Source organism: Bos mutus, chromosome 11, assembly GCF_027580195.1.
Source record: "Bos mutus isolate GX-2022 chromosome 11, NWIPB_WYAK_1.1, whole genome shotgun sequence".
Lineage (NCBI taxonomy): Eukaryota > Metazoa > Chordata > Mammalia > Artiodactyla > Bovidae > Bos > Bos mutus.
In genome coordinates this window covers 6,051,617-6,076,490 of record NC_091627.1, presented here as the reverse complement: position 1 = coordinate 6,076,490, position 24,874 = coordinate 6,051,617, and the positions used below count along the sequence as shown (strand labels likewise).

The window sequence follows — 24,874 nt, the reverse complement described above, 5'->3', positions numbered from 1 at the left end:
CGTCACTCCCCTCTGGGTTTCCAAACAGCCGACAGCCGGGCATCTCGGACCACAGACACACGCCTCAAAAAGTCTGTCACGACATCCTCGAAGGCCCTAGATGAAGTCGCGTCTGGAAATGGCCAGGGAGCGACCAGTCCCCTCAAGACCAGACGACAGGACCCGCCCCTCCACTTCCGGCCGGACCGCGGTCACGTGCCCCGACCCAGCCCCGCAGACGCGGCTCCTCTCGCGTCGGCGAGCGTCCCGGCTTCCCTTCCGCCGGAAGTGGGGCGACTTTCCCTTTCCGGCTACGGGTCCCCAAGTGGAGCGGGAGGCCGGACAGGGGAGCCGAGCGGCGGTGGCGGCGGCGGCGGCGGCGGCGGGCGGCGGCGGGGGCGGTAATGGCGGAGCTGGTGCAGGGGCAGAGCGCTCCGGTGGGGATGAAGGCTGAGGGCTTCGTGGACGCTCTGCACCGGGTCCGGCAGGTACGCGCGCGGCCGGCCGGCGGGAGCACGGGAGCCCGAGGCGGGGCCGGTCGGGCCTGATGGGGAGGAGGAGGGGGGTCTGTCCTGGGGGCGGGACGTAAACCTGGGCTGACGCCCCAGCTGGGCGCTTCGGCAGTTTCTTGGGACGCCTGCAGCCGGGAGGAGCCATGGGATGAGGCACCAGTGGGAGGACCAAGGCCCAGACTGTCGGGCGGGTCTCCTAGGTTCCTGCAGCTGCTGGGAAAGGGTTGACCCAGGACGCCTGGGCCCTGTCGCGCCCTCGCGCCGGGGTGGGGGCTGGACCCGCAGGGCAGCCAGCCTGGGGTTCTGAGGTTTACAGGGGTAGGGAACTGGGGGGCTCACGGAGTGAACCCGGGTCTGGGCAGAAGGGGCCTGTCTCAGGCCCAGTAGCTTCTTAAAAGTGGGGAAACAGCCTGTTTAGACTAGGAATTAGAGGGTAGTTTACTTTTGAGGGCGCTCTGGGAGAGGGAAGTTATTAAGTAGATGTGGATGGTCCATAAGACATAGACATTCCTTATGGGCAATAGTTTTTCCTCTTTCAGGGAGCATGTGATAATGGAGTCATTCCAGCAGTGAAATTTGACCATCTGACAATGTTGTGCATTTTGTCAGAGTTAAATAAACTGGTTTTTAAGAGGTTTGCAAGCTTCCCTGGAGAATGAATATGGGACCTGCCAGAAATACTCTTTGGTTTCTGGTATGATGCTTAGAACAGAACCTGTATTGTGTGTGAAACTTAGTGATAAGTTAGCTCTAACACTTAAACTTCTTTGCTGAGTGTCTCATACTCATCATCTCTTCCTATTTAATTGTAGGCATACTAACGAATTCTTTAAAAGTTGGGCTATAACTAATTACTGCTTGATTCCTAACAGAAAGCTACAGGACCCATTGTATTAGAAGAAAGTCTCAACTTGGTCGCTTGAAGATATGGTCTTTACACCTCTTTCCAGTATTCCAGGGGAGGGAACCCTACCTGTTTCCCAGATACTGACTTTTCATTTTAATACTGATGCTCCTGTAGACATTACATTGGATCCCAGAAGTTTCCAAACCTGTGGTTCAGCCTAAAATTTTATCCGATGACTTGTTACTTACTGCCTAGGCACCAAGCAATATGCTAGTGAGTATCCATCTTACTTAGACTTCAGAGCCAGCCAGTGGCTGTAATGGATGAACAGTGCCATCCAGCTCCCCTTCCACCACTCTGCTTGCCGGCGTGTTACACTGCTCTCTACAGTACAGGGTCCTGAACCTTGTTTCTCACTGGCTACTAATATGTAATGGCTTTTCACTCTGTGCTGATGTGTGACAATCACCTTGTCGGCCTCTGTATCCAGGAAGAAGTATAGTCACTACCCTAAAGAGCTCAGATCCTCAGTTTGCAGAAGGCCTATAGTTGAACATAAAATGAATTTTGAACCTTTGAGAAGACTTTCTGCTTCTCTTGAGCCAGTGGTTGAACTCGTATTCTTGGACAACCTGCTCAAGAGGGAGAGAGACCCTCTGTTTATATGCTGACCTAATGTGGATTGTTGAAGCAGTGGTGTTTACTACTAGCAGAGGAAACTTCACTGGAACTGTTCCCAGCTCTGAAATGCACCATTGACTGGAGCAGTTGTAAGCCCAATGGAGACAGTGCTGTAAGTGTATCACTTCTGAATGTTAACAGCTGGAGGTCGATACTATCTCCAAGGACTGATGGCCTTAAAAACTAAAGAAAACACAGGTTTGTGGCTAATTTTAGGTTTATTTATAGATTTGCATTGGGCACGAATGGGATGTTAGAAATCTAAAATATTGTGTGCTTACAGTAAAGCTTACCTCAAAGGGCCTCATACTATTTGGGTATCTGATGGTGGTGTTTCTACTTTGCCATTGTATACACAGCATGTTACAGAGGTGTGATCTCTGCCCCGCCACCCCCACCTCCCCACCCCCCCAGTAATTGGAGATAAAAGACAGTGAATTTCTTTAAATGATTGCAAAGCTTTCCCTTCTCTCAGGTACCCTTGTAAACACCAGGGTCTGTTGGTAAAGCCCTCCTAAGTTAGGGAGCACTGAGCTGTCTGATGCTCAGTTTATCCAGAATATCACAGTAGAGTCTGAGTTGACCCTGCTTGGATTTGAACCTGTGGTTTCTCTTCAGTCTGGTATGTGGAGTCCAGCACCTAATCCACTAAGCTTCCCTCCTAGCCTCTTGAAGCCTCTTTTCATATCCTTTGGACGCTTTCCAACAAAGGGAGCCAGTTGTTGCTGTTAGTTTGCCCTGAGCCTGGCATTCCTAGATCTGAAGGGAATCTCTGAAGATGTCATATAAAATTTAAAATCTCTGCAGCAGCATGAAGTCCAGTGAGTTAATAGTGTTTGGCCAAAGGGCTCACATAGCCATTTTGTAGGAAAGTACACACACATGTAGAAAAGTGTTGCAATTCGATCCCACTGGTGAAGATCTAAAACTGCTGGGTATTAAAAAAAAATCATGTCCAGTTCTCAGAAGTCATTGACTGGTTAGCAAAATGAAAGTGTGTCTTCCGCTCATTGTTTAGAGAGCACAGGGTCCAGATAAGAATGGGATGTGGACTCAAAGCCAGGTTATCCTGTACTGTGGCCCCACTGCACCTCTACCCTGACTGCTGTCTCTCAGGCTTTCAAGGGAACTTCATGGAAATGATGGACAAATTAGATGCAAACCTGTTTTGTCTTATTTCATTTTCCTAAAAATATAAAAGCGTTCCTGGAAAGCCCACTGTGATGATTCAGTAGCATCCATGTCCAGGTTCATCCATCTGCATGTTACCAGGACAGTGTCACACCACTGTGTCTTAGAGGTCCCCAGCAGCCTTCTATGAGCTGGGCCAACCGCCTGCCAGTCGTCACCCAAATAGACATTCTTTTGCCAGACTGCCAGGGCTTTTTAAGGCTTTAAGGTCCTATTTTGCCCTCAACCCAATCAGCACCTCTGCACTGCATAACTCGAAAGGGTTCTGTTCCCATACATACAGCATATGTATGGTGGCTGATGGCATTGGGCATCTGGGTGCTTCTCCTTCCAAATGATTGTGACCAAACCAGTGGAGAGTCTGTGGAAAGTAACATTTTGACCGGTTTTAAGACCTAGGACCCATTCCTTACCAGCACTTTTTCTGGGAGCTGGTGGGCGGCACGGGGCCTCAGAAGTTCCACAGTCCGCCTGGACATGCTTTCCAGTGCCACCAGTTCACACTTGGAGCCTGAGCAGTTGATGGTTCGGCCCCTGTGCTGTGGAGATACACTGCGTGTCCTTTAACAGACTGTGTGTCCATCATTTAAAGAAAAGGCCTGTGTTCATTTCCCGCTGCACACCCCTTGAGAAGGGACACCTTTGCTCACCTCATGTGTGATGTATGCACCTCACAACAGAGTCATGGGTACTCAATGCTCAGTTGCTGTGAGTTTACTCCACTGAGACCATCTCAGGAATGCCCGCTGGTTGAGGAGCTCAAGTCATTGTTTCACAAGGGACTAACTCCTATGTGTGCATTCTTTTGAACTTTCTCAGACACTTGAAGAAAAGCAGCATCTGCAGGACATCTGTGGGCTGCTCGGTATTTAGAGGTATATAGAGGACCCTACAGGGAGCAAGTTCCTGGGTAAGGGTTTTCATGATGCGACTGAGCCCCTTTGGGTCACCAGACTTCATCTTTGGTGTTGAAAAAGGGTAGATAAAGAATGCATTACACTGGATGCCTCTTAACACTGTTCTCATTTTCACCTGAGGCTTCTTTATCTTTCTTGTAAAATCTGTCAGCCCATGTGTATCATCAAATTAATGTTTCTGTTACATGTCCCAAATTCAAATTTGCCTAGACCAGAGTTTTCAAACTGGTGGCCTGTGGACTGGAGAAGGCTCAGAGTGGTCCTGCAGGCCTGTACTGTTTGACCACAGGGGTCCACCACTTGATAACCAGAACAATTCCATGCGAAAATGGAAATTTCCAGCTCAGCCTTGGCCACACTGCTCCCATGTTCTGCAGTGAGCTGGAGCTGAGTAGCAGGAGTTCAGTAGCAGCTGCCCCTTTGGACGTGATATTGACTCTCTGGTTTGCCTGGGTTCCCACCACCTTGCTTTATGCTGCCCATTGGATTGCCTGATCAGCAGCTTTGTCCCCTCATCTTTGTCCAAATTGTAAGTCCATACTGTTACTTGAAATTTCTAATGGCGAGAACTCTGGGTGGAGAGTTAGGACATCTGAGTCTTTTGCAAATAGCTACATGACCTGGGGCCAGCTTGGCCTTTCCCAGCGTTTGATCTACAAGCTGTTCATAGGTCTTCCATGGAAAGGGCTCATGGCCAGAGAGGTCTGGGGGATACAGGGTTAAATAAAGGTGAATTGGCTTCTTCACTTCAGGACTTGTCGGAGCCCTTGTTGTTACGCTCAGTCTTGACTAACTCTTTGCAGCCCTCTGGCCTGCCAAGTTCCTCTGTCCATGGAGTTTTCCAGACTCGAATACTGGAGTGGGTTGCCATTTCTTGGAACCCTAAGTTTGCTTCTATTCATAAGGTCATACTAGGGTTTGGGATATGCATTGTAAATATGCCTAAGAAGATCTGTCACTTCTTACCCTCTTTTCATGAAACCAGATCACCTCCTGTGGATCAGACTTTAGGAAACATTAAGCTAGATCATCTCAATGGCCCCTTCAAGCTCACAAACATTCAGAGCTTCTGTCTAGCTAGATCTGAAAAAAATTTTGATGGTATTATTTTGATTCTTTTCCTTTCTAATGTGTTGTGTTGGGTGTCTATTCAAGGTTCCCCTCTCCCTAGCTTTTCTGTGCAATTCTTTCACTCTGTTAAGAATCATCCCTCTTGAAAATGTTTTGCGTTTAGAGTTCAGTTACAAGGATACTTGGGAAAGAATAGCCAATACTTTTGGAAGCATGAACTGCATTTTTATCCTAATGTCAGATGATAGCAAATCACTTGCAAGACTGAGTAGCGTTCATGGAAATTGTGATGTAATTCAGATTGCCTGCCATTATTTGAGGATCTGCTGAGTCCAGGGCCCCTTGCTGGGTGCTGGGCCATTGTAATGATTAATAAGACAAGTTTACCACTGGTTTTATCATACCAGTATCAGCTCCTCACGACAACCAAGTGAAATAGTCAAGATAAGGGTTATAATTCCCATTTTATATTTGAAAATAATAAGCCAAAGGTAGATAAAGCAGTTTTCTCAGAAGCACGCAAATAATTAACATATGCAATAGTCCTTGGACCCTGTCTTCTGCGTTCTAAGAGCGACTTGGTTCCTTTGTAGTGGTAGTTTGGTAGTTTTCAATTTCAATGAGAATTCTGCAGCAGGGTCTTAAAGCATTGAAAGGATGCTGGTGCAATTAGATGGAAAATAAGGAAGAGGGCTTCCCTGGTGGCTCAGAAGGTAAAGAATCCATCTGCAAAGCAGGATACCCGAGTTTGATCTCTGGGTCAGGAAGATCCCCTGGAGAAAGGAATGGCTACCCACTCCAGTATTCTTCCCTGGAGAATTCCTTGGACAGAGAAGCCTGGTGGGCTACAGTCCATAGGGTCCCAAAGAGTCAGACATGATGGAACAACTAACACTACAGGAGAAAAGTAATGGTCATGTCATCTTTAGGGCCTTTGAGGGGGGCTCCTAGCTGGAAAAGTATTTTGGCCTAGAGCCTCAGCTGGTCATCGTAGCATTTTGCCTACAGGAGGCTTCTCTATATTAAATTTAGCAAACATTTACTGAGTACTTTCTATGTGCCAAACATTTTGCTGTGTGTTAGGGAGGTTCTTTAACTTTTTTTGGAGCGTGGAACTTTACAAGACTCCTGAAAACTTTGAACTATGTCTCAGAAATATTTAAATAGTTCTGTCTGTTATTTCAGGAGGTTTATGAATTCTCTAAAGCTAACCCCTGGAGCTCCCAGTCAAGGGACCTTTGTCCTTGGAGTACCAGGATGATTGAGAGGTCCATGCCTCAAAGAGCTCCCTACAGTGAGGAGAGTATAATCAATAACTTCCTCCATGAGATCGAACCACTTAAAGGTAGTTTACACAGTGCTTTGCAAACAGATAATAGAGTGTTTAATTCTCACCAAATGTGGGTGGCCTGTATTGTCAGGAAAAGCTACCAAGAAGAGCTGATATCGTATTCGATTGTTTTGGTTAATGCCAGTTAATAGGGCAGGATCAGACAGGGCCCCACCTCTAATGACAACAGCAGTAGCTCCCATTCAGTGAGCTTGTTGTGGTGTGTGCCAGGCAAGGACTTTGATACAGATTCTCCCATTTGATAGTTGCGGAATACACAGGAGGTAGTGAAGTGATTATTAAGATGACTGGATTCATTCTATATGAGTTCCAATTCTGGTTCTGAAAATTACTCGGTTAATGACTTTGGACAAGTTATCTAACATCTAAGCCTCAATTTTTCTCATCTGTAAAATGGAGGTCGTGGGTGGTGGTTTATATGTATACACACATACATATAAAACCACCATATAGATATATGTATATATTTATGGAATAGCTTGGGAGGTAGAGGTGGGTAGTGACTGAAAGGAGTTTGAGACCAGCTTCGAGGGTACCAGTCATGTACTGTTTCCTGATCAGGATGCTAGTTGCACAGGCATTTTTGTATATGAAAATTCAGGTTAACAACTTGCCTATGTACTTTTCCGTGTTATTATTAATTCAATAAAGGATTAAAATAGCAAGCACTTCTCTTTCCTTACGGTGTGCCCAGCATTGTTCCGGGTGCCTTACATTGTTATCTTGGTATCCCCTTGGATACAGTTCCAGCAGATTGGCTCCAAACCCCATAGAATTGAGACTAGTAGCTACTTTCTGAGGTCACTGTGAGGATTAAATGAGGGCAGCATCAGACACTTAGTACACAGCAAGCTTAATATACAATCTGTCTTCTTAGTAACCTAGATAGTGGGCTTGACTCTATCCATGGCTCTAGACCCTGCTCTCTGGGACTTGCTCACTCTTGGCCACTGGGTTCCACTGCTCTGGCCACATACTGTTTTCTTCCAGCTGTGGGGAGTAGAGACTTTCCACCCAGCCTGTGAATTCACCAGGGGTGAATTCTCCAGGGCAGGGCCACTCGGGGCAACTTTAGAGCAGAGGACTCAAGTTGGGTTCCTTCTCTGCAAGTGGTGGTGTGAGCTGTCACCTCTGCTTGCTGGCCCCATGAGAATCAACAGTGACTCTTGAGTAGCACGGACACAGCGTGTGGATGACTTGCTGCGGCTCAGATGGCCTTGCCTGTTTCCATTTAGTGTGAAGTTTTACTGAATGTGAAGTTGTGAAAAGAGACACAGCTTTCTGTTTGGATTTATAGGGTGAGCTACTCTGATGACAGAACTTAAAGATGTGCACTGGGGTTAACTAATTGCCCTGGTTCTAAGTGAACCTTCAATATTCTTTTTACTTCATATTTTAAAATCATTGTAAAATTTAGATTTGCTTAAAATGTTTTGAACATTCATCCATGCACCTCCCCAAATTGCCTTGTGCTCCTTAGAAAACAGTGGTTTAGTTCGCCCCTGCATTTTTCAGGGAGCAAGCCCACTGAAGGTGGACCACTGAAGGTCTTGCCCAAGGTCGTACACTGGAAGGCCAGCTGGAAAGGCCGGATCATGACTGACCGCCGGTCCAGTGCTCCCCTTCGCGTCTCCACATTTCCACTAGCGGCTGGCAGTGGAGGTTAAGTGTCATGGCATTGATTTATAAATATTTCATCTATTATGGTGCTTAAAATAGCACAGGTAGTGAGGTAACGCACTCTTGCCGCCTTCCCTCCAGAAGGGAGGAAAGTGAATCAAGTAGCAGAAAATCAGTACCAGCGTTCCCTCAAGGTCGTGCTTTCAGATAAGCGTTGGCATGGCCTTGTTCTTGGAATATCCTGGCTTCTGTGGCTCTTTTCTGACCTACACCATTATTAACTGAAGATGTACCTTGCTTCCCTTAAGCAGCTGCTGTTCAGGATGGTCAGTTACAAGCATGACGAATTGCTGGAGTTCTGTGTACTGGAGCCCATTAGGCTTTAAGTCCTCGGGGAGTGACTCTGGTTAAGAAAGCATTAGGTGGAAGTAAGAGGGATAGTTAGCCTAGTGCTGTGATTAGTAGCATGGACTCGAGTCAGGCAGCCTGTGCTTCAGCAATGTTTCTGCCACTTAGAAGATGTGTGACTCTGGGCAGGTCACTCAGCTTCTTTTGAGCTTCGCTTTTCCTTGTCTTGAAATGGAAATAATACTGCTAACCTCCTAAAGAATCATCGTGAGAGAAAATGAGATGGCATCTTTAAACTGCTCTTGGAGTGCCTGGACATAGTAAGCACTCATAACACTTAAACTCTTACTATTTTAGAAGGCATTTAAAATCACTTCTTAGAACAAGGTTGCATTTGTTTGAATAAAGGAATACATTGTTTCTTTATTGCTATAAAGAAATATTACAGATTATTGCAAAATATTACATTATAAATATAAAAATTACAAAGTATATTGTAATATACAATGTAATATCAATGTAAACTATGAAATAATTGTGTATTATAATGTTCAAATACTTCTAACGTTTGTTTAGCCAGGGTTCAAGTGCAGTTATTGACTTCAGGGCTACAACTCTTAACCATTATCCTGTACTACTTTTCTCTTAGTGAAAATTTCCCAAATTTATAGCTGCCCGAAGCAAACATGATTTAAAAACAAATCTGAAATCCTCAGTCATGTTTTAGGAGGCTTGTTGACTTAATCAAAGGTAGGAGCAGAAAAGCTACTGTAACGTAATGATTTAATATCTCAGCTTTGGCAGAAAGTGACATTCTGGCAATATGTGAAACATAGTATATAAATTATAAGGAAGGCCAAGGACTCAGGAATAACATCTTGGCTACTTTGGAAGGAAGGAAGAAGCTCTGGGAGCCAAGAGGCATCAGCAGAAGAGGGTAGAAAGGGACTTCCTGGTGCTGGAGTGGTTTAGATTTTGCCTTCCAGTGCCAGGGTTACCAGTTCGATCCCTGGCTGGGGAACTAAGATCCCACTTGCCTCGTGGCCAAAAAACCAAAACATGAAACAGAAGCAATATTGAAAGAAATTCAGAAAAGACTTGAAAAATGGTCCACATTAAAAAAAAAAAAATGGATAGAGTGTGCCAAATATGTAGAGCTTATCCTCTCTTTGAGAGTGATTCGGCATGCATGCTGTTGAGGGACTCCACTGATAATCACACCCTTTTCCCCTGTGTTTCGGGGTCCTCCTCACTGTCTCTTGCCAATATTTTGGTCTGTCTTTAAACCAATAATCTTGGAAAGCCCCGCATCGGCCATGTACCTGCTCAGTCCATTGTGGCAAATGAAAGGGTCTCCATGGGGGCATAAACTGCTGCAGTATTCTCGCCTTTTAATCACTTGCTTTCCCAGCTGAGTCCTTAAAGATAATTTTTGCATCTTAAGTAGCCAACTTTCCACTAGCTTATCCAAAACAAATATGGAGAGCAAGATTGTGAGTTGGTGGTAAAATGCTGTTAGGCAAGATTTATACAGTATTTTGTTTTAGAGCAAATGGCCACTTGCCTTGAAGTTTGAATATAGGAGATGAGGTTTCTATCAGCAGTCTCTCTTAACTTTGAGTGTTTAACTTAAAATAATACTTTAAAACAAGCACCTATCCAGGCTACCATCATCTGTAGCCTCGACAGGGCAAACTCTTTTTTGTTTTTTAAGTCCAGATATTAAATTATATACATGTATATGCTCTGCACAGCATATGATCTCTGTGAAATGGGTGTGGCTGTGTTCTAATGAATCTTTATTTACCAAGATAGGTGGTTCATCAGCTATGGCTTGCTGACTTCTGGCCTAGAATAATTCCTAAATGGCCTTGCTACTTTTGTCCCCTTTGAATCTATTTTCTTTGTCCAAGGGAATCTTTTAAAATCATAAACCAGCAAGTTACTTCTTTTACTAAGTCTTGTAGTTGCCTCCCATCACCCTTCATATAAAACCCAAGCCCCGGATTTCTCTGACAGTCCATTGGTTAGGACTCCACGCTTCCACTCCTTGGGGCACAGGTTCAATCGCTGGTCAGGGAACTAAGATCTTGGAACCCAAGGGGGTGCAGCATTAATTAATAAATTAATTCTCTCTATATACATATAATTCAAGCCCCTTCCAATGACCTCTAAAGCCCTACATGAACTGGCCATTGCCCACCTCTTGGAATACATCTGGTTCCTTCTATTCTAGTGACATCAATCTCTCTTTCAGGCACACACCTGCCAAGCTTGCTCTAGCCTCAGGGTCTTGGAACAAGCTATTTCCTCTGCCTGTAATGCTCTTCCTCATCATGCAGGTCTCAGATGCCAGCTGCCTTCCCTGGTCACCCCATTTAAAGCAGCACCTCCTGAAGGCTCTGTGTGTCCTTGCCTTTCAGTTAGTATTGTGTATCAGCAGCTGGAACGATCAGCTTATTGATTAGCTTGTGTACCTGTGACTCCCCCCTGACTCTTCACCACTGAGCCTGGGACATAGTAGGCCCTCAGCTCTTTGTTGGGTGAGCTGCCTTGTCTTACAGCTCTGATATTTGCGAAGTGCTTTCTCATGTGCAAAGCTCATTTGTGTTCAGAGTATGATGTTATCTTTCCAGAAACTACAAAGCAGATGGTGTTATACCTGGAAGATCTTAGGCAGAGAGGAAAAGTACTTGCCCGACATCACAGAACTAGTAAATGAAAGGATGAGACCTGATCCAGGGTACCTAACATTAAATTCTGCCTTAGGTTTGCAGTATCGTGACTGTCTTTGGTTGTTTATTTGTCTAAAGTACTTTATGTTGGTTCCGGAAGCTCTCAGACTTCTGGGCACATTTGGACAACCTCAGGAAAACTACCTCTGAAAGGCTCTGCTCTGGGACATCTGTGCTGGCTGTCCCTTAATCCACCCTGGCTTGTTAGGCTTAACTGAGGGACTAACATCAAGAGCAGTTGCAAACATTCCATTGATTGAATCAGAGTTAATTTATGTGACCATCACATTTATTCCCTAATTCCTAGTAGATACATGTAGGAAGCTCTCCACAGCATCTGTTTCTGGTGGAAGTTTAATAGCTGTGTTCTGTTCTTTAACTGACAGGTAAATATTAAAAGTTAAGTAGCACTCACAGGTTATCTTGATTTCTCCAGTGCAGGAATCCTTCCAAACTAGTCTGGACAGATGGTCACCCCCTTGCTGTTTGGACTTCCAGTGAAGAGCAGCTTGTTTTATGTTTCCATGTATTCCATCATCAGTTTATAGGGGTTGAAGTTTTAAGATGACAAACATTTCTAAAGAGCTGTCAGATTTGACCAAATTCATGGCCTTTTAAATATTGCTTGGAAATTTGCTCCTTAAGGAAACCCTGTGTTAAAATATTTTGAACAAAGTTCTTCATATTGTTGGCCTGCTTTTTTCCTTAAAATGTGGTATAGCTGTATTTTTTTAAGTGATGACTTAAAAATTTGCTTGTGGAAGACACGTTTTTGGAAGTATCATTTCAAAAGACACCTTATTACTAAGACTAAAAGAAAATTCAGGAGTGCAAAGTCCTTGTCCTGTAATGTTGTTTTAATTAATCTCCTTCGGGTGGAGAAATGGGGTAACAGCCCTTTAAAGAAGACTGTCTTCCTCCCTTGATGGAGCCATGATTTGTTACTGAGTATTTAAATCTGGTTCTCTCTGTAGATTGCTGCTAAAATTGACTCAATTCCTCACTTGAATAATTCCACACCTCTGGTGGACCCCTCAGTGTACGGCTATGGAGTGCAGAAGCGGCCCTTGGATGATGGAGGTAAGTTGCCGTAAACGCCTTGGCCTTTCAGGTGGTGGTGAGCCTGCCGGTTCAGTTGAAAGCTGTGTCAGCCATTTCCTTAACAGCTTTCTCCAGCGTCACTCTAAAGTAGAGTGGTTGAGGGGAAATATTTAAGATGATTTTCTCAGCAATTCTGCAGCGTTTGAGTTCTTATTTGCCTTGATAATACAGGAAATCTTTTCAGCTGGGCGAGAGGGTAAAAGACAGTCTTAAAGCATCAGCTTGGAAGTAATTTGACTGCTTGGAGTTTTGCTTGATTTAGCCTCTGTTATTCTAGTGCATATGTAGGAATTGAAGTTCCCACTTTTCTCCAAAGAAAAACTGAGATTGGGGCATGGCTCTGAGGAAGCTATGACTACATACTGACCTTAAAGAAAGGAAAGAGGAGTCATGACCTTCCTTCAGTCTCTCTGCTGGGTTTGTTTGTTTTTCTTCTTCTTCAGCACTCCCCTTTATAACAGGCTCTTGCTAGCAGCATCCATTTCCCTTTCATTCATTCCTTTGTTTATTTCACTGGTTTGTTTATATACCCTACTCATCCCCAGAAGGATATGAGACCACTCAGAAGTGCGTATTACCAGCACTTTGGCTAAGAGACTCAGATGGGTTTCTGCAGAAAACATGGACTTCCTTTATCATGTTTCATCTCCCACAAAGTAGGACTTGAAGGGACCCTGTAATATGCCAGTTTACGTGTGAATGTGCACGCAGTGGCTGGGCCAGTTCTGCTCTCCCTGTCCTCAGTCTGCACGTGTGCCAACTGTGTCGGGATGTTCATATTTCTGTGATACAGCATTAAATGAAAAAAATCAAGGTATGCTGCTGCTGCTGCTGCTAAGTCACTTCAGTTGTGTCCGACTCTGTGCGACCCCACAGACGGCAGCCCACCAGGCTTCCCCATCCCTGGGATTCTCTAGGCAAGAACACTGGAGTGGGTTGCCATTTCCTTCTCCAATGCATGAAAGTGAAAGTGAAGTCGCTCAGTCGTGTCCGACTCTTCGCGACCCCTGGCTCCCACCGGGCTCCTCAGTCCGTGGGATTCTCCAGGCAAGAGTACTGGAGTGGGGTGCCAGCAGTATATATTGTGTAATCTTCTTTTCTTAAAAAAGTGCATGTTTTATGTTCTCGGAAAAAAAATGTAATGTGGCATGACTGATTGCTCTGGTCTCTGAGGATTCTAAAAGAGCTCGGCCATGGGTTTTATAAGCAGAGTAATTGTATAGACTCTCACAGTGCAGATTTTAAGGGCACAACACTCAATTTGGGTATCGAAATTCTTGTCTATTTAAGAAAATTATCAGTATTTATGATCACACACACAAACTCTTCCCCAAGGCCACTGGAACTAAGGTGACCATTTACACTGCTCCTCTGAAACAGTACACTGTGGTCGTCTTACGTTTGATTGGTATCAGTGATATCTTAGGCTAAATATGAGTGACTTCATTGTCTGCATTTTTGCCTTAGCAGAAAGCTGTCATGCAAAGTAACCTTTTCTACCTTTTCGGGGCAATCATGTTTCAGTTTCCCTTACAGGACATCAGTGTAAAAATAACACGAAGTATACAACTCTGAACATATGTATCGTTAATGGACAGTGTCTCTCAGGCCACCGTTTCCAGAAATGGAGATCAGTGCATTCCACAACTCTCAGCCTTGTTTTCACCTACTGCATGGTGTTCAAGTGTAGAACTTGTGCTTACAGAGAATAGTATGGCTATGTCCTTTGCCTGATGAGGGCCTAAAAATTTGCAAATGGAACCTTTAGCATCTTGCAGACTTTTTTTCTCCCAGTAAGAGATAAAGGTTCAGTCCTTGGATTAGGAAGATCCCCTGGAGTAGGAAATGGCAACCCAGTATTGCCAGTATTCTCCAGTATTCTTCACTGGAGAATCCCATGGACAGGAGCCTGGCAGGCTACAGTCCATAGTGTTGCAAAGTCGGACCCGATTGAGCAACTGAGCATGCATGCATGCAATCCTTTGCACACCCTTTTGGAAGAATGTAGCTAGTAAGTCACCAGCAAGTCCAGACTCTCATTTGAAACTCCAGTCCATTATTATATGTATATCGTCACCTCTTTTTTGAGAACCATAATTTTTTGCATGTCTGCCTTTGGGGGACTCAGTTCTTATGATCAGAGAATGAATGCAGTTTCTCTCCTCCTCCAAAATGTTAAGTCTACTTTTAGTAGGAAAGAACTGAGACAGTACCTTTTCACCTGGGCCTGGGTCCTCCCTCATCCACAGGCCTGTGTCTCTTACCACAACAACGCACTGTATTTTGAACTACAAGAGATTTCCCTCAGCACTGCAATTTGATAAAATTAATCCTCTCTTCTGTTTAGATAGCAGAATTTTTTTTTTTCCCCAAGTTGGTCTCTGTGTAGAATTTGAGATGTGCTGAGGACAGAAATGGTATGGACCTAACAGAAGCAGAAGATATTAAGAAGAGATGGCAAGAATACACAGAAGAACTGTACAAAAAAGATCTTCACGACCCAGATAATCACGATGGTGTGATCACTGACCTAGAGCCAGACATCCTGGAATGTGAAGTCAAGTGGGCCTTAGAAAGCATCACTACAAACAAAGCTAGTGGAGGTGATAGAATTCCAGTTGAGGTATTCCAAATCCTGAAAGATGATTCTGTGAAAGTACTGCACTCAATATGCCAGCAAATATGGAAAACTCAGCAGTGGCCACAGGACTGGAAAAGGTCAGTTTTCATTCCAGTCCCAAAGAAAAGCAATACCAAAGAATGCTCAAACTACCACACAATTGGACTCATCTCACACGCTAGTAAAGTAATGCTCAAAATTCTCCAAGCCAGGCTTCAGCAATATGTGAACCGTGAACTTCCTGATGTTCAAGCTGGTTTTAGAAAAGGCAGAGGAACCAGAGATCAAATTGCCAACATCTGTTGGATCATGGAAAAAGCAAGAGAGTTCCAGAAAAACATCTATTTCTGCTTTATTGACTATGCCAAAGCCTTTGACTGTGTGGATTACAATAAACTGTGGAAAATTCTGCAAGAGATGGAAATACCAGACCACCTGATCTACCTCTTGAGAAATTTGTATGCAGGTCAGGAAGCAACAGTTAGAACTGGACATGGAACAACAGACTGGTTCCAAATAGGAAAAAGGTACGTCAAGGCTGTATATTGTCACCCTGTTTATTTAACTTATATGCGGAGTACATCATGAGAAACGCTGGACTGGAAGAAACACAAGCCAGAATCAAGATTGCCAGGAGAAATATCAATCACCTCAGATATGCAGATGACACCACCCTTATGGCAGAAAGTGAAGAGGAACTCAAAAGCCTCTTGATGAAAGTGAAAGCGAAGAGTGAAAAAGTTGGCTTAAAGCTCAACATTCAGAAAACGAAGATCATGGCATCCGGTCCCATCACTTCATGGGAAATAGATGGGGAAACAGTGGAAACAGTGTCAGACTTTATTTTTCTGGGTTCCAAAATCACTGCAGATGGTGACCGCAGCCATGAAATTAAAAGATGCTTACTCCTTGGAATGAAAGTTATGACCAACCTAGATAGCATATTCAAAAGCAGAGACATTCCTTTGCCAACAAAGGTTCGTCTAGTCAAGGCTATGGTTTTTCCTGTGGTCATGCATGGATGTGAAAGTTGGACTGTGAAGAAGGCTGAGCGCCGAAGAATTGATGCTTCTGAACTGGGGTGTTGGAGAAGACTCTTGAGAGTCTCTTGGACTGCAAGGAGATCCAAGCAGTCCATTCTGAAGGAGATCAGCCCTGGGATTTCTTTGGAAGGAATGATGCTGAGGCTGAAACTCCTCACGCCTCATGCGAAGAGCTGACGCATTGGAAAAGACTCTGATGCTGGGAGGGATTGGGGGCAGGAGGCGAAGGGGACGACAGAGGATGAGATGGCTGGATGGCATCACTGACTCGATGGACGTGAGTCTGGGTGAACTCCGGGAGTTGGTGATGGACAGGGAGGCCTGGCGTGCTGCGATTGATGGGGTCGCAAAGAGTCGGGCACGACTGGGCGACTGATCTGCTCTGCTCTGAGGCGCTGAGGGAGAGCTTGCATCTGGGTCCTGCCCCAGGCTGTTGTCAGTTCTCCCCTGACAGGGCTGAGGTCACTGGGCCAGTTCTGTCCTCGTGAATAAATATGTGGATAAATAGAGCCCATCATGGAAAGAGATGCTCATGTTTATCAGACAGCGTTCTAAGGATCACAGTCTCACTATTTGTGAGGTAAAAGCTTAGAAAAGCAGAGACGACCAACAGGCAGGAATCCTGGCACTTTTTTCTTAGCCATAAAGATTTCCCGGGACTTTGCAGTTTTTTTGTTTGTTTGGTTTGGCTCGGAAATTTTTTGACAGAAGTTCAGCAGATCGCTTCAGCAGTGTGAACTTGCTAACTTTCCTGTGGAGCCGGGTTCTTTGACCTTTAGGAGGTTAAAGTGCAGTCCCCTAGAGGTTTTTTGGAGGTGTTACTTGGGTCTGTTTAAAAGTACTGCAACTGATAAGTCAACCAGAAAGAACTTTAGCTTAGGGCTAATTCGGGACTCTGGGATATGCAAGCTCATGTATGAACGGGAAGATTTTCAACAGTGCTAGGCAGTGAAACAGAAAGAAAGATTTGTTCCTGATGCGGAAAGCAATCTGGAGTCCTTGTGTTCCAAGGCAGTTTGGAGGTGTCCGTCAGACTGCCGGTTTAGGAGCCACTTGGAACCCAAGAGCTTCATGCCCAGCTTCCAGGGCTGGCCTCGGTCCGTGGCCTGGGAAGCGCAGCACTCTGCTGTCCTCCAGCTTCAGGTCAGGTCCTTTAAACTCTGAACATCTTCTGTCGTGGCACCCACGCTTTCTCACGGTCTTTGAGGTGTGCCTACCGATTCGGGAAGGGCCCCGCAGGTCTCCATGTGACAGCGTTCCCATCTAGTACCTTCTTCAGGCTTCCATTGGACTCACACAACCAGTTCCATCTCTGGTCTAAGAGTCGTGGCCGCTTCTGGTAACTGGGGGCCCAGCCCTCCCAAACGTGACCACCACCTCCTGCCCTCTAGGCTGGCTCCCCCGTTCTGTGCTCTGGCCGCCTCCTCACAGGTCTTCTCTTTGCCTAGCTGACTCCTCAGTCTTGGAGCAGCCGTGGCTTCCTCCTAGAGTCCTGTCTTCCTCCTCTTCTATGATTCTGTCCAGTGTCCCACTCCGGCGCCGCCTCACCTCTTTGGTTCCCCCAGCCCTCCTGGTCACCCCGCCCCATTCTCACACGCCTGCCTCGGGAGGGGGTCAGAGACAGCGCTCCGCCCTCACCTTTGCCCTCAACTTTGACAGCAGGTCGCCTGGCCTCTTCCTGGGGCTCGTCCTGTATGCATTCTTTAGGAGGCAGAGACTGTCGCCTCCTGCTCCTTCCAGATTCCGCTTGCCATGGTCAGAGAGATGGTTTCTTGATTTCCCTGGCTCGCTCCTGCAGTGAGTAAACGCTCCATGTCCAAGTTCTCCCTCTGCGCATCCTGTGATGAGCATGTAGGAAATTTTGTGAAGAGTAAGCTCCAAATTTAAGAGAAGAGAACTAGGTAAGTGATTTAGAAGTGCAGATTTCAGTTTAATCTACATCAGAAGTTGGCAAACTTTTTCTCAGGTTTGTAGGCCATAGGGTCTCTGCCCCACTCACTGAGCTCTGCCACTGGCACTCGGAAGCACTTGGACCGCTCCTAAACAAGTGAGCGGGACCGTGTCCCCTAACTGGTTGTTTACAAGAACGGGAAGCCGGCCCTCCTCCGGCCAGCCTTGTCGAATAATTAACTCCAACACTTGCTTAATCCTCAGTTAGGAAGGGGTGCGGGGGATCCCCCTCCCTAGTTTCCTTAAACCTCCCTGTCTCAGATTCCCCTATCCGACTCCTGACTGCCAGAGAAAGCAGGTGATTGCTGGCATTTCTGTGGAGCTGTTGACAGATGGACGAGACACCCCTCCCACTGTCTCCTCCGTGTTTCCAGGGGCAACGAGAGCATCTTACCCAGGTTTTTACCCTGGGAGAGATTTAGGTCCTCACGTCCCTGTGAGCTTTTTAGTTGAATCAAAAAGACCACACTGTCCCTGTCTCTTCTGTGAAGAGTGGCACCAGAATTAGAACCTGGGGTAAGTAAAGAGCTGTTCCCGCCATTGCAAGGGGCGGGGCTGGGGGGGTGTCACACTAGAGATTTTGAAAATATGCCTTTGGTAGGTAAACCTCTGGTACTTTTGTAAGACCATTTTAGATTCACCACCATTTCTGTTCCTCGTGTGGTATGAAGGAAGGAGAGTTTTTAGGTGCGCTGCCAAATGAATCATTTACGGGAAGATTGGAAGGGGGGTGTGTGTGTGTGGTCCTTTCCAAGTTTCATTTCAGCACTGGTGGCATAAGGCAAGGAGAAGGAGGAAAAAACAGTGAGGAGGAAAGATTGTTTGAGGTCCCAGGCTTTTCAGAGAGAGAAGAGGGCTGAGAGGTGCCTGTGCTTGGGAGTGGTGAGGGCTGGTTCTTGCAGCCGCCTGGCTGGTGTGTGTAGACCCCTGCCCCTGCTCCTCAGGGTGGAGCCGTCTACTTTGCACAGACAGGAACATGTACCTCGGAGCTGCTGCTATTTTCCCCACGTCAGGGGGGTCATAGTGGATGCTGCAGGTGTGAAGAGCGGAGACTAAAACTTGGTTCCTAAGAGTCGCAGGGGAAGAAATCGGGTGTTAAGTAGTAGTCTTCAGGCCGAGGTGTGTGACGTCTGCCCGGGGTGGACAGGCTCACGGATCCTCCTCCAGCTCTTGCACCTCTGTGCACCCTCTGCCCTTAAACGGATGGGTCTCTGAGAATCGTGTCTGCTGGGGACTCCACGTGGGACCTTCCCCTTTCCACACCCTTTCTAACAGCACCCTTCTTTACTTTGTGGTGGCTCATCACCAGGAGAGGCAAAGTCCTCAAACACCTCAAAAGGGGTGAGTCTGTGGGCCTTCCCTGGCGGTCCAGTGTTTAAGAATCCACCTGCCAGTGCAAGGGACGTGGATTCCATGTTTCCATCAGAACTAGTCATTGCACACTTACTAAAACATGTGTGTAACTGTGTTAATAAAAAAGTTTATTAAATACATATCCCAAATATGTATACATATATGGTCCCTTCTGTTTTCTATTTCATTTTTTAATAAAGTTGGTTGTGCCCCCCTAAACTGGTTTCATTACTACTGGATGAAATGGAAATAAGCCATAGTGCTGTAAATAAGCATCGCACACTTATTTTTCCTCTTAATTTTTCTCCAGAGAGCCCTGGCGGGGCACTGGCTCTGGGGAGGGGCGCAGGCGCACGCCTCACACCTCTGTGCCCTGGAGACGAGGGTAGCGGCCGCTCGTCGTGCGCCGTCTGCTGTCCTCACCAGACTCTCAGCTGGTGTGTTTGTGGCTGTGTGGGCCTTCGTTGTTGTGCTCGGGCTGTCTGGCTGCAGAGAGCAGGGGCTCGTCTCCAGTGGCCGTGCCCGCGCGTCCCGTTGTGGTGGCGTTTCTTGTGGCTCGCGGGCTCTAGAGCTTGGGCTCAGTAGTCCTGGCACACAGGCTTAGTTGCCCCAAGGCACATGAAATCTTCCTGGATCAGGGATCAAACCTATGTCAGCCGCATTAGCAGGCAGATTCTTAACTGCTGAACCACCAGGGAAGGTGGAACTCTAAACTTCTTGAAGGCAAATATGACCTTGCTCACCATTTTGTGCCCAGGACCCAGTGTGGCACCCAATACCCGAAAGGTGGTACAGGGGTCACCTGGGCATAGGCATTCACTCACCTGTGCCCTTTGCTGAGGCACCTCCATCAGTCAGATGAAACTGGTGGTAACAGCCTCTGCCTCCCAGGGCACTTGTAGGACTGAATGGGCTTGTATCCGTGAGGCACCTAGAGAAGCACCCTCGGAGACTAGTGCTGGGCCTTTCCCATCACGGGGCATATTCAGCTGCAGCTGAGAGTGATATTATTGAGATAAACTGGATTTACACTCACTTTTAAAAAAAATAATAATTTGCCAAATTAGTAGCAGGTTACTTGCCTAGGGACTCTCAGCTGAATTTAACCTGTCAGTGTGTTGTGGGCCCTGGGGCATGAGCTGCTGCATTAGAACACAGGAAGCCTTTGTGTTGTCCTTGGGAGAAGAGCTTTTTAAAGCTGCTTTGAAAACTGCAGAAGTGGCCGCAGCTAACTGCTGGTGTGGCTGACACTGGTCAGAGTCGCGGAGTCGGGAATCCAAGCCCGGGCGCAGGATTGCATTCTGAGGCTGAAGAGGAAGGTTTGGTTGATTTATCTTGCCAGTCACTGCAGCACTGTGGGCATGTCCTCCCTGACCTGCCCTCTCACCTGCCCCGGGTCCGCTGCTCTGCGTGCGTGTTTTCGGTGTTACAAGCGATGCCGGGCACTGGGCCCCTAGGGCTATTTTGAGGTGGGGCTTGGGGATCTAACCATTAAGATTGTGTGTACTATAAAGCCGGGTGCATTCCCCAGTGGTATTTTGTTAGCATTTTTATGGAGCGGGTCGGGGGTGGGGGGTGAATGGAGACTTTTTCCTCCTCTCTAAGGTGAAAAAAATGTGTCCAGTGCCTTATTTTTTTCAAAGATCATGACTGAAATTGGCGGCGGACGACTCTCCAGAAAGGAGTTCTCGTATTGTTTTTTCTCATGGATGCTTCTCTGGGAAGCTTATCTTTGCATTGCCCAGATGGCCTCCCACTGTACAGCATGCAGGATAAGTGAGAGCCGCACCTGTGTGTGTGCCTGCACACATGTGCCAGGAAGTCTGGAGGCCAGGTGAACCGTGGTTGACCAGCATGTGCCATTAAGAGGAAGTAGGACTGATTTTATTCAGCATTTTTCCTTTTTTTACAGTAAAATGACTATAATTGTTAAATCGAGCTTGTTCGACGTCCCCATATGCCTCCCTCGTCTGACCCTGTTCATCCTGAAGATGAAGAAAAGCCCCCCCGTTTGTTTGCCATATGAGTGTGGCCAGTGTCCCTTATCTAACTGCTGGCTTTTATTTTTAGGCACCAAATGGGAATGTTTCAGAAGGGAGTGAAACTTTAAATCACACTTTTTCCTCCTTGAGCTCTGGCATTTGCGTGGAGGAGAGAGATGATCCATGCTGTTAAATAAGAATTCAGCAACTTAAAGGGTTGGGTGTGGATGTGAATTTGATTTCACTCTTCAGTGGGGGGCTCCCAGCAGCCCGTCTGTTGGTGGGATGACAGTGTGTGCCCTCGTATTTTCCATCTCTCTAAGCACCTCCACTTGTCGCCAGAGCAGTTTGCTGTCAGAAATGATACGGTGTGCGTGACATCCGTGACACATACTTTGCCAACAAAAAGGAATTTCCTTTTTTTGATGAGAACAAAATTTCAAATAGCTTTTGACCAGGAGCCCTCCGAACGTCCTCGTGAATCTCATGAAGTCCTCTGTGGCAGTGTCACCCTCACTGTGCTGCCGCTTTTCTAGCTGAAGTGTCGGGAGACCATCAGCCTTGTGACATCTCTCACCAGATAGCGCGGCAGACCCTGAGCCAAGGTCCGGCCACGTGCCCCCAAGCAGGGACTAGTCCCCATTCTTCAGTGTTTGCATCATTTCAAGACATTTCAGTTTCTTTGTCCTCACTGGTTACTTTACCCCTAAGAGAAGGAGTTCCGACCGTGAGCAGGGATGCTGAGCATGACCCTTAAATAGGAACAGGTGACCAGACTCAGCGGCACTGTGTCTTGGACCTTCTCCTCCTGTGTGTTGTCTTCCCGCCTGCTGCCTTTGCTGTGGGTGATCCTCTCTCACAGCGTCCAGGGCCTGAGTGGGTGACGAGGACTCCTCTCGAGCTGGTGCTTGTCCGCTTTTCACACGGAATGGGACTCGTGGACGCGGCCTGTGCGGAGTGAGGGCATTTGTCATATTCAGACTGGAAGCACAAAAAGAAAATGTTTAAGAGTCGATAAAAAACAATGCTGTTATCTCTGAGATAAGGAGGGTAATAGTATATAAGGTCAGTGTTTTGGCTGTAGACCATTATTGTGCCATTGATCAAGGAGAAATATGGTATTGACTCAGTAGCTTTGTGTACTTTTTTGCTGTGTGTTTCTCCAGGCTTTCTCCTCTCCTTTTAAAACATCATGATCTGGTTTCTTTTCCTTGATTGTTTTATGACCAGCTCCTCTGCGGTCCGAGAATGACAGAGTTAAGTTCAAGCAGAAAGAAGAGCTGTTGGAGCCCTAGATTTCAGATGTCAGACGTGTCCCTCTTTGTTCTGAGGCTGATGTGATTGATTCTTCCCCACTTAGCGTGTATCTGTCCTTCTTAAAACTTTGCCGGGAGACATAATTTTGAATGCTCTTGTTAGCATTTTGTAAGATTCATTCAGTTCCTTGTGATGCACTTGGGATTTATACTTTTTCATTGTCTGTTGACTGTGTTTCCTGGGCTGCATTTTCCAAAGAGAAATACCGCAGATTCATTTTTTGCTGATGGCTGGTGGAGACACTCATCAGTAGCTGAAAGAGGAGAAATGAACAAAAAGCATAGCTGAAGTGGCGTTGCAGGAGTGTAACTGCAGACTTGGTTTTCATAATTAGAGCCTGTTGGGCATTGTCGTCTCTGTGAAATGGGCTTGAAAGACAGTTGCTGACTCCTAGCGTCCGTGGCGTCCAGACTGCGAGGGTGGCTCACCGAAGAGGCCCGAGAAGGGAGGAGGCCAGCTCCTCATTCCTCTCCTTGAGATGCTTATGCTCTTGGGAGGGTAGGCAGCGTCGGGGGTGATGCCCCATGGCGTGGCCAGCAGGAACGTATGTGCACGTTCTTAGCGACTGCAGCTGCCACGGAGCAGTCCTTAACAATGCTTCTGAACTAGGAGGTTAAATCTTCTCATTTGTTTTAAAAAGGGAAGGAAGGGACCTGGCCATCTTTACATTGAGTTTGGATCCCAAGCGGGAGGGAGGTAGGAGGTGAGAGGGATTTAGCAAGCAGGATTTTCTCCCAGGCTGCTCAGCATGTGGACACACAGATCAATTTCTTATCCTGCGTTCAGCTGGACACTGGGTTAGAGACTGTTGATCACGACATCCCCTCCTGTTTCATATCATGTAACGCATTCATTTCAGCCACTGAGCCTAAATTACTGTTTGCTTTCTTTCTGCCGTTCTTTTTTTTCCCCCTCTGAAATGGTAAGAAGTCGTGTAAGGATGAAGTTAGTTTATCCGTGCTAATGCTTTGATTTTTCTTTTCTCTTTCTCTTTGCCACAGTAGGTAACCAGTTAGGGGCCTTGGTACATCAAAGGTAAGCAGTGGGTTATGTTTTATTATTTATTGATCATTTCTAATTGTTTATTGATCCACCATCTGTACTAGAGTGTTAGAAAGTCAGAGGTTGAGAGTGTGAAAAACCACGGGCTAGATTTCTTTTTAAGACTCAACTTTTTTTGTAGCCCTTTCCAAGACAGTGTAAGCTGAAGGGATAAACTGATACTTGGTATTAAAAATCAACCATTATTGTAAAACTGAACTTAAAAGACTTCTGGGATGTTGGAGCTGTTCTTTCTGCCCACATATGTTGAATTTAAAAGTAGAGAATGTGAAAATTGTCCTCCTGATTTGATGGTTTTCCCCGTGTTCTGTGAATCATTCACCTCTTTGCTTGAAAAAAGCCATGCTAAAGAAGTGTGACTTGACTAGGCTTTCCCAAGATGAAGCTCATGTTGCTCCGGGAGTCAGGGCCCAGGATGTGGGAGCCTGGGTGCCCCCCCCCCCCGCACTAGTCAGAAGCCTCACCCCAGAACCTTGGATGGGTGCCCCGTTGATTTCCCTTCCTCAGTTTCCCCCCACCACTTTCCCATCAACGTTGAGGATTTAGAGAGATACAGAGACCTCTGGGCTTTAAAAAGGCCAATCTGTAAGACAGGATATTTGTGGTCACAATGTTACCCTTCTAAAAGAACAAAATATACAGGAAAACCACAGGGGAGGGCTTCCCTTCCCTAAGGGGTGAAATTGTATGCTGCATGTTGTTACTGTAGCATATTATCCTTAACCTTCAGCCCTAGTGATACAGTTAAGAGCCTCTTTATTCTCTGCATGTTTGGGAGTTTCTAGACATCACCAGGCATATCCCAGTGACTTTTTTGTTGTTTATTTGCTTCGTTTGCTTGTTTGTTTGTTTTTTTTTTAATGAATTGAAATACAGTCATGTAACTGAGGTTGTGTTAGGATCACAACTTTCCTATAAAGCCATAGTTCGTCAGGATTTTACTTTGCAAAGCTTTACTTTACTTTGTACCTTAGAGCAGTTTCAGCGTTGGGTTTGTAATAAGGCCTTGTCTTCCCGAAAGCCCAGGGCAGCTCATCTTAACTACATTTTTCCCTCAGAGAGAGTCTGCTAAAATTGTTCTGCGAGCCGAGGAGCTGCCTGAGTTTTTGAGTGGGGCTGGTGCTGAACACCTTCTAGGACGTTCCCCAGGACTGTCTCCCAAGAGTAGACAGCTCTGTGCTGCATGCGCAGGCA

The 24,874-nt window shown here is 46.2% G+C and overlaps 1 protein-coding gene across 2 annotated transcripts in view; it reads left to right on the top strand.

Annotated features, from left to right (window-relative positions):
- Positions 1–291: 291 nt before the first annotated feature.
- Positions 292–24,874, top strand: part of FUBP3 (far upstream element binding protein 3) — a 49,643-nt gene continuing 25,060 nt past the window's right edge. Inside the window, exons 1-3 of one of the 2 annotated variants that reach the window (XM_070378838.1) lie at positions 292–467; positions 12,227–12,332; positions 23,623–23,653. In XM_070378838.1, coding sequence (XP_070234939.1) covers positions 384–467; positions 12,227–12,332; positions 23,623–23,653 — 221 coding nt within the window. In that variant the 5' untranslated portion in view covers positions 292–383. Of the gene's footprint in view, positions 468–12,226; positions 12,333–23,619; positions 23,654–24,874 lie in introns of both variants that reach the window. The other variant, XM_070378837.1, reaches the window with a different exon arrangement.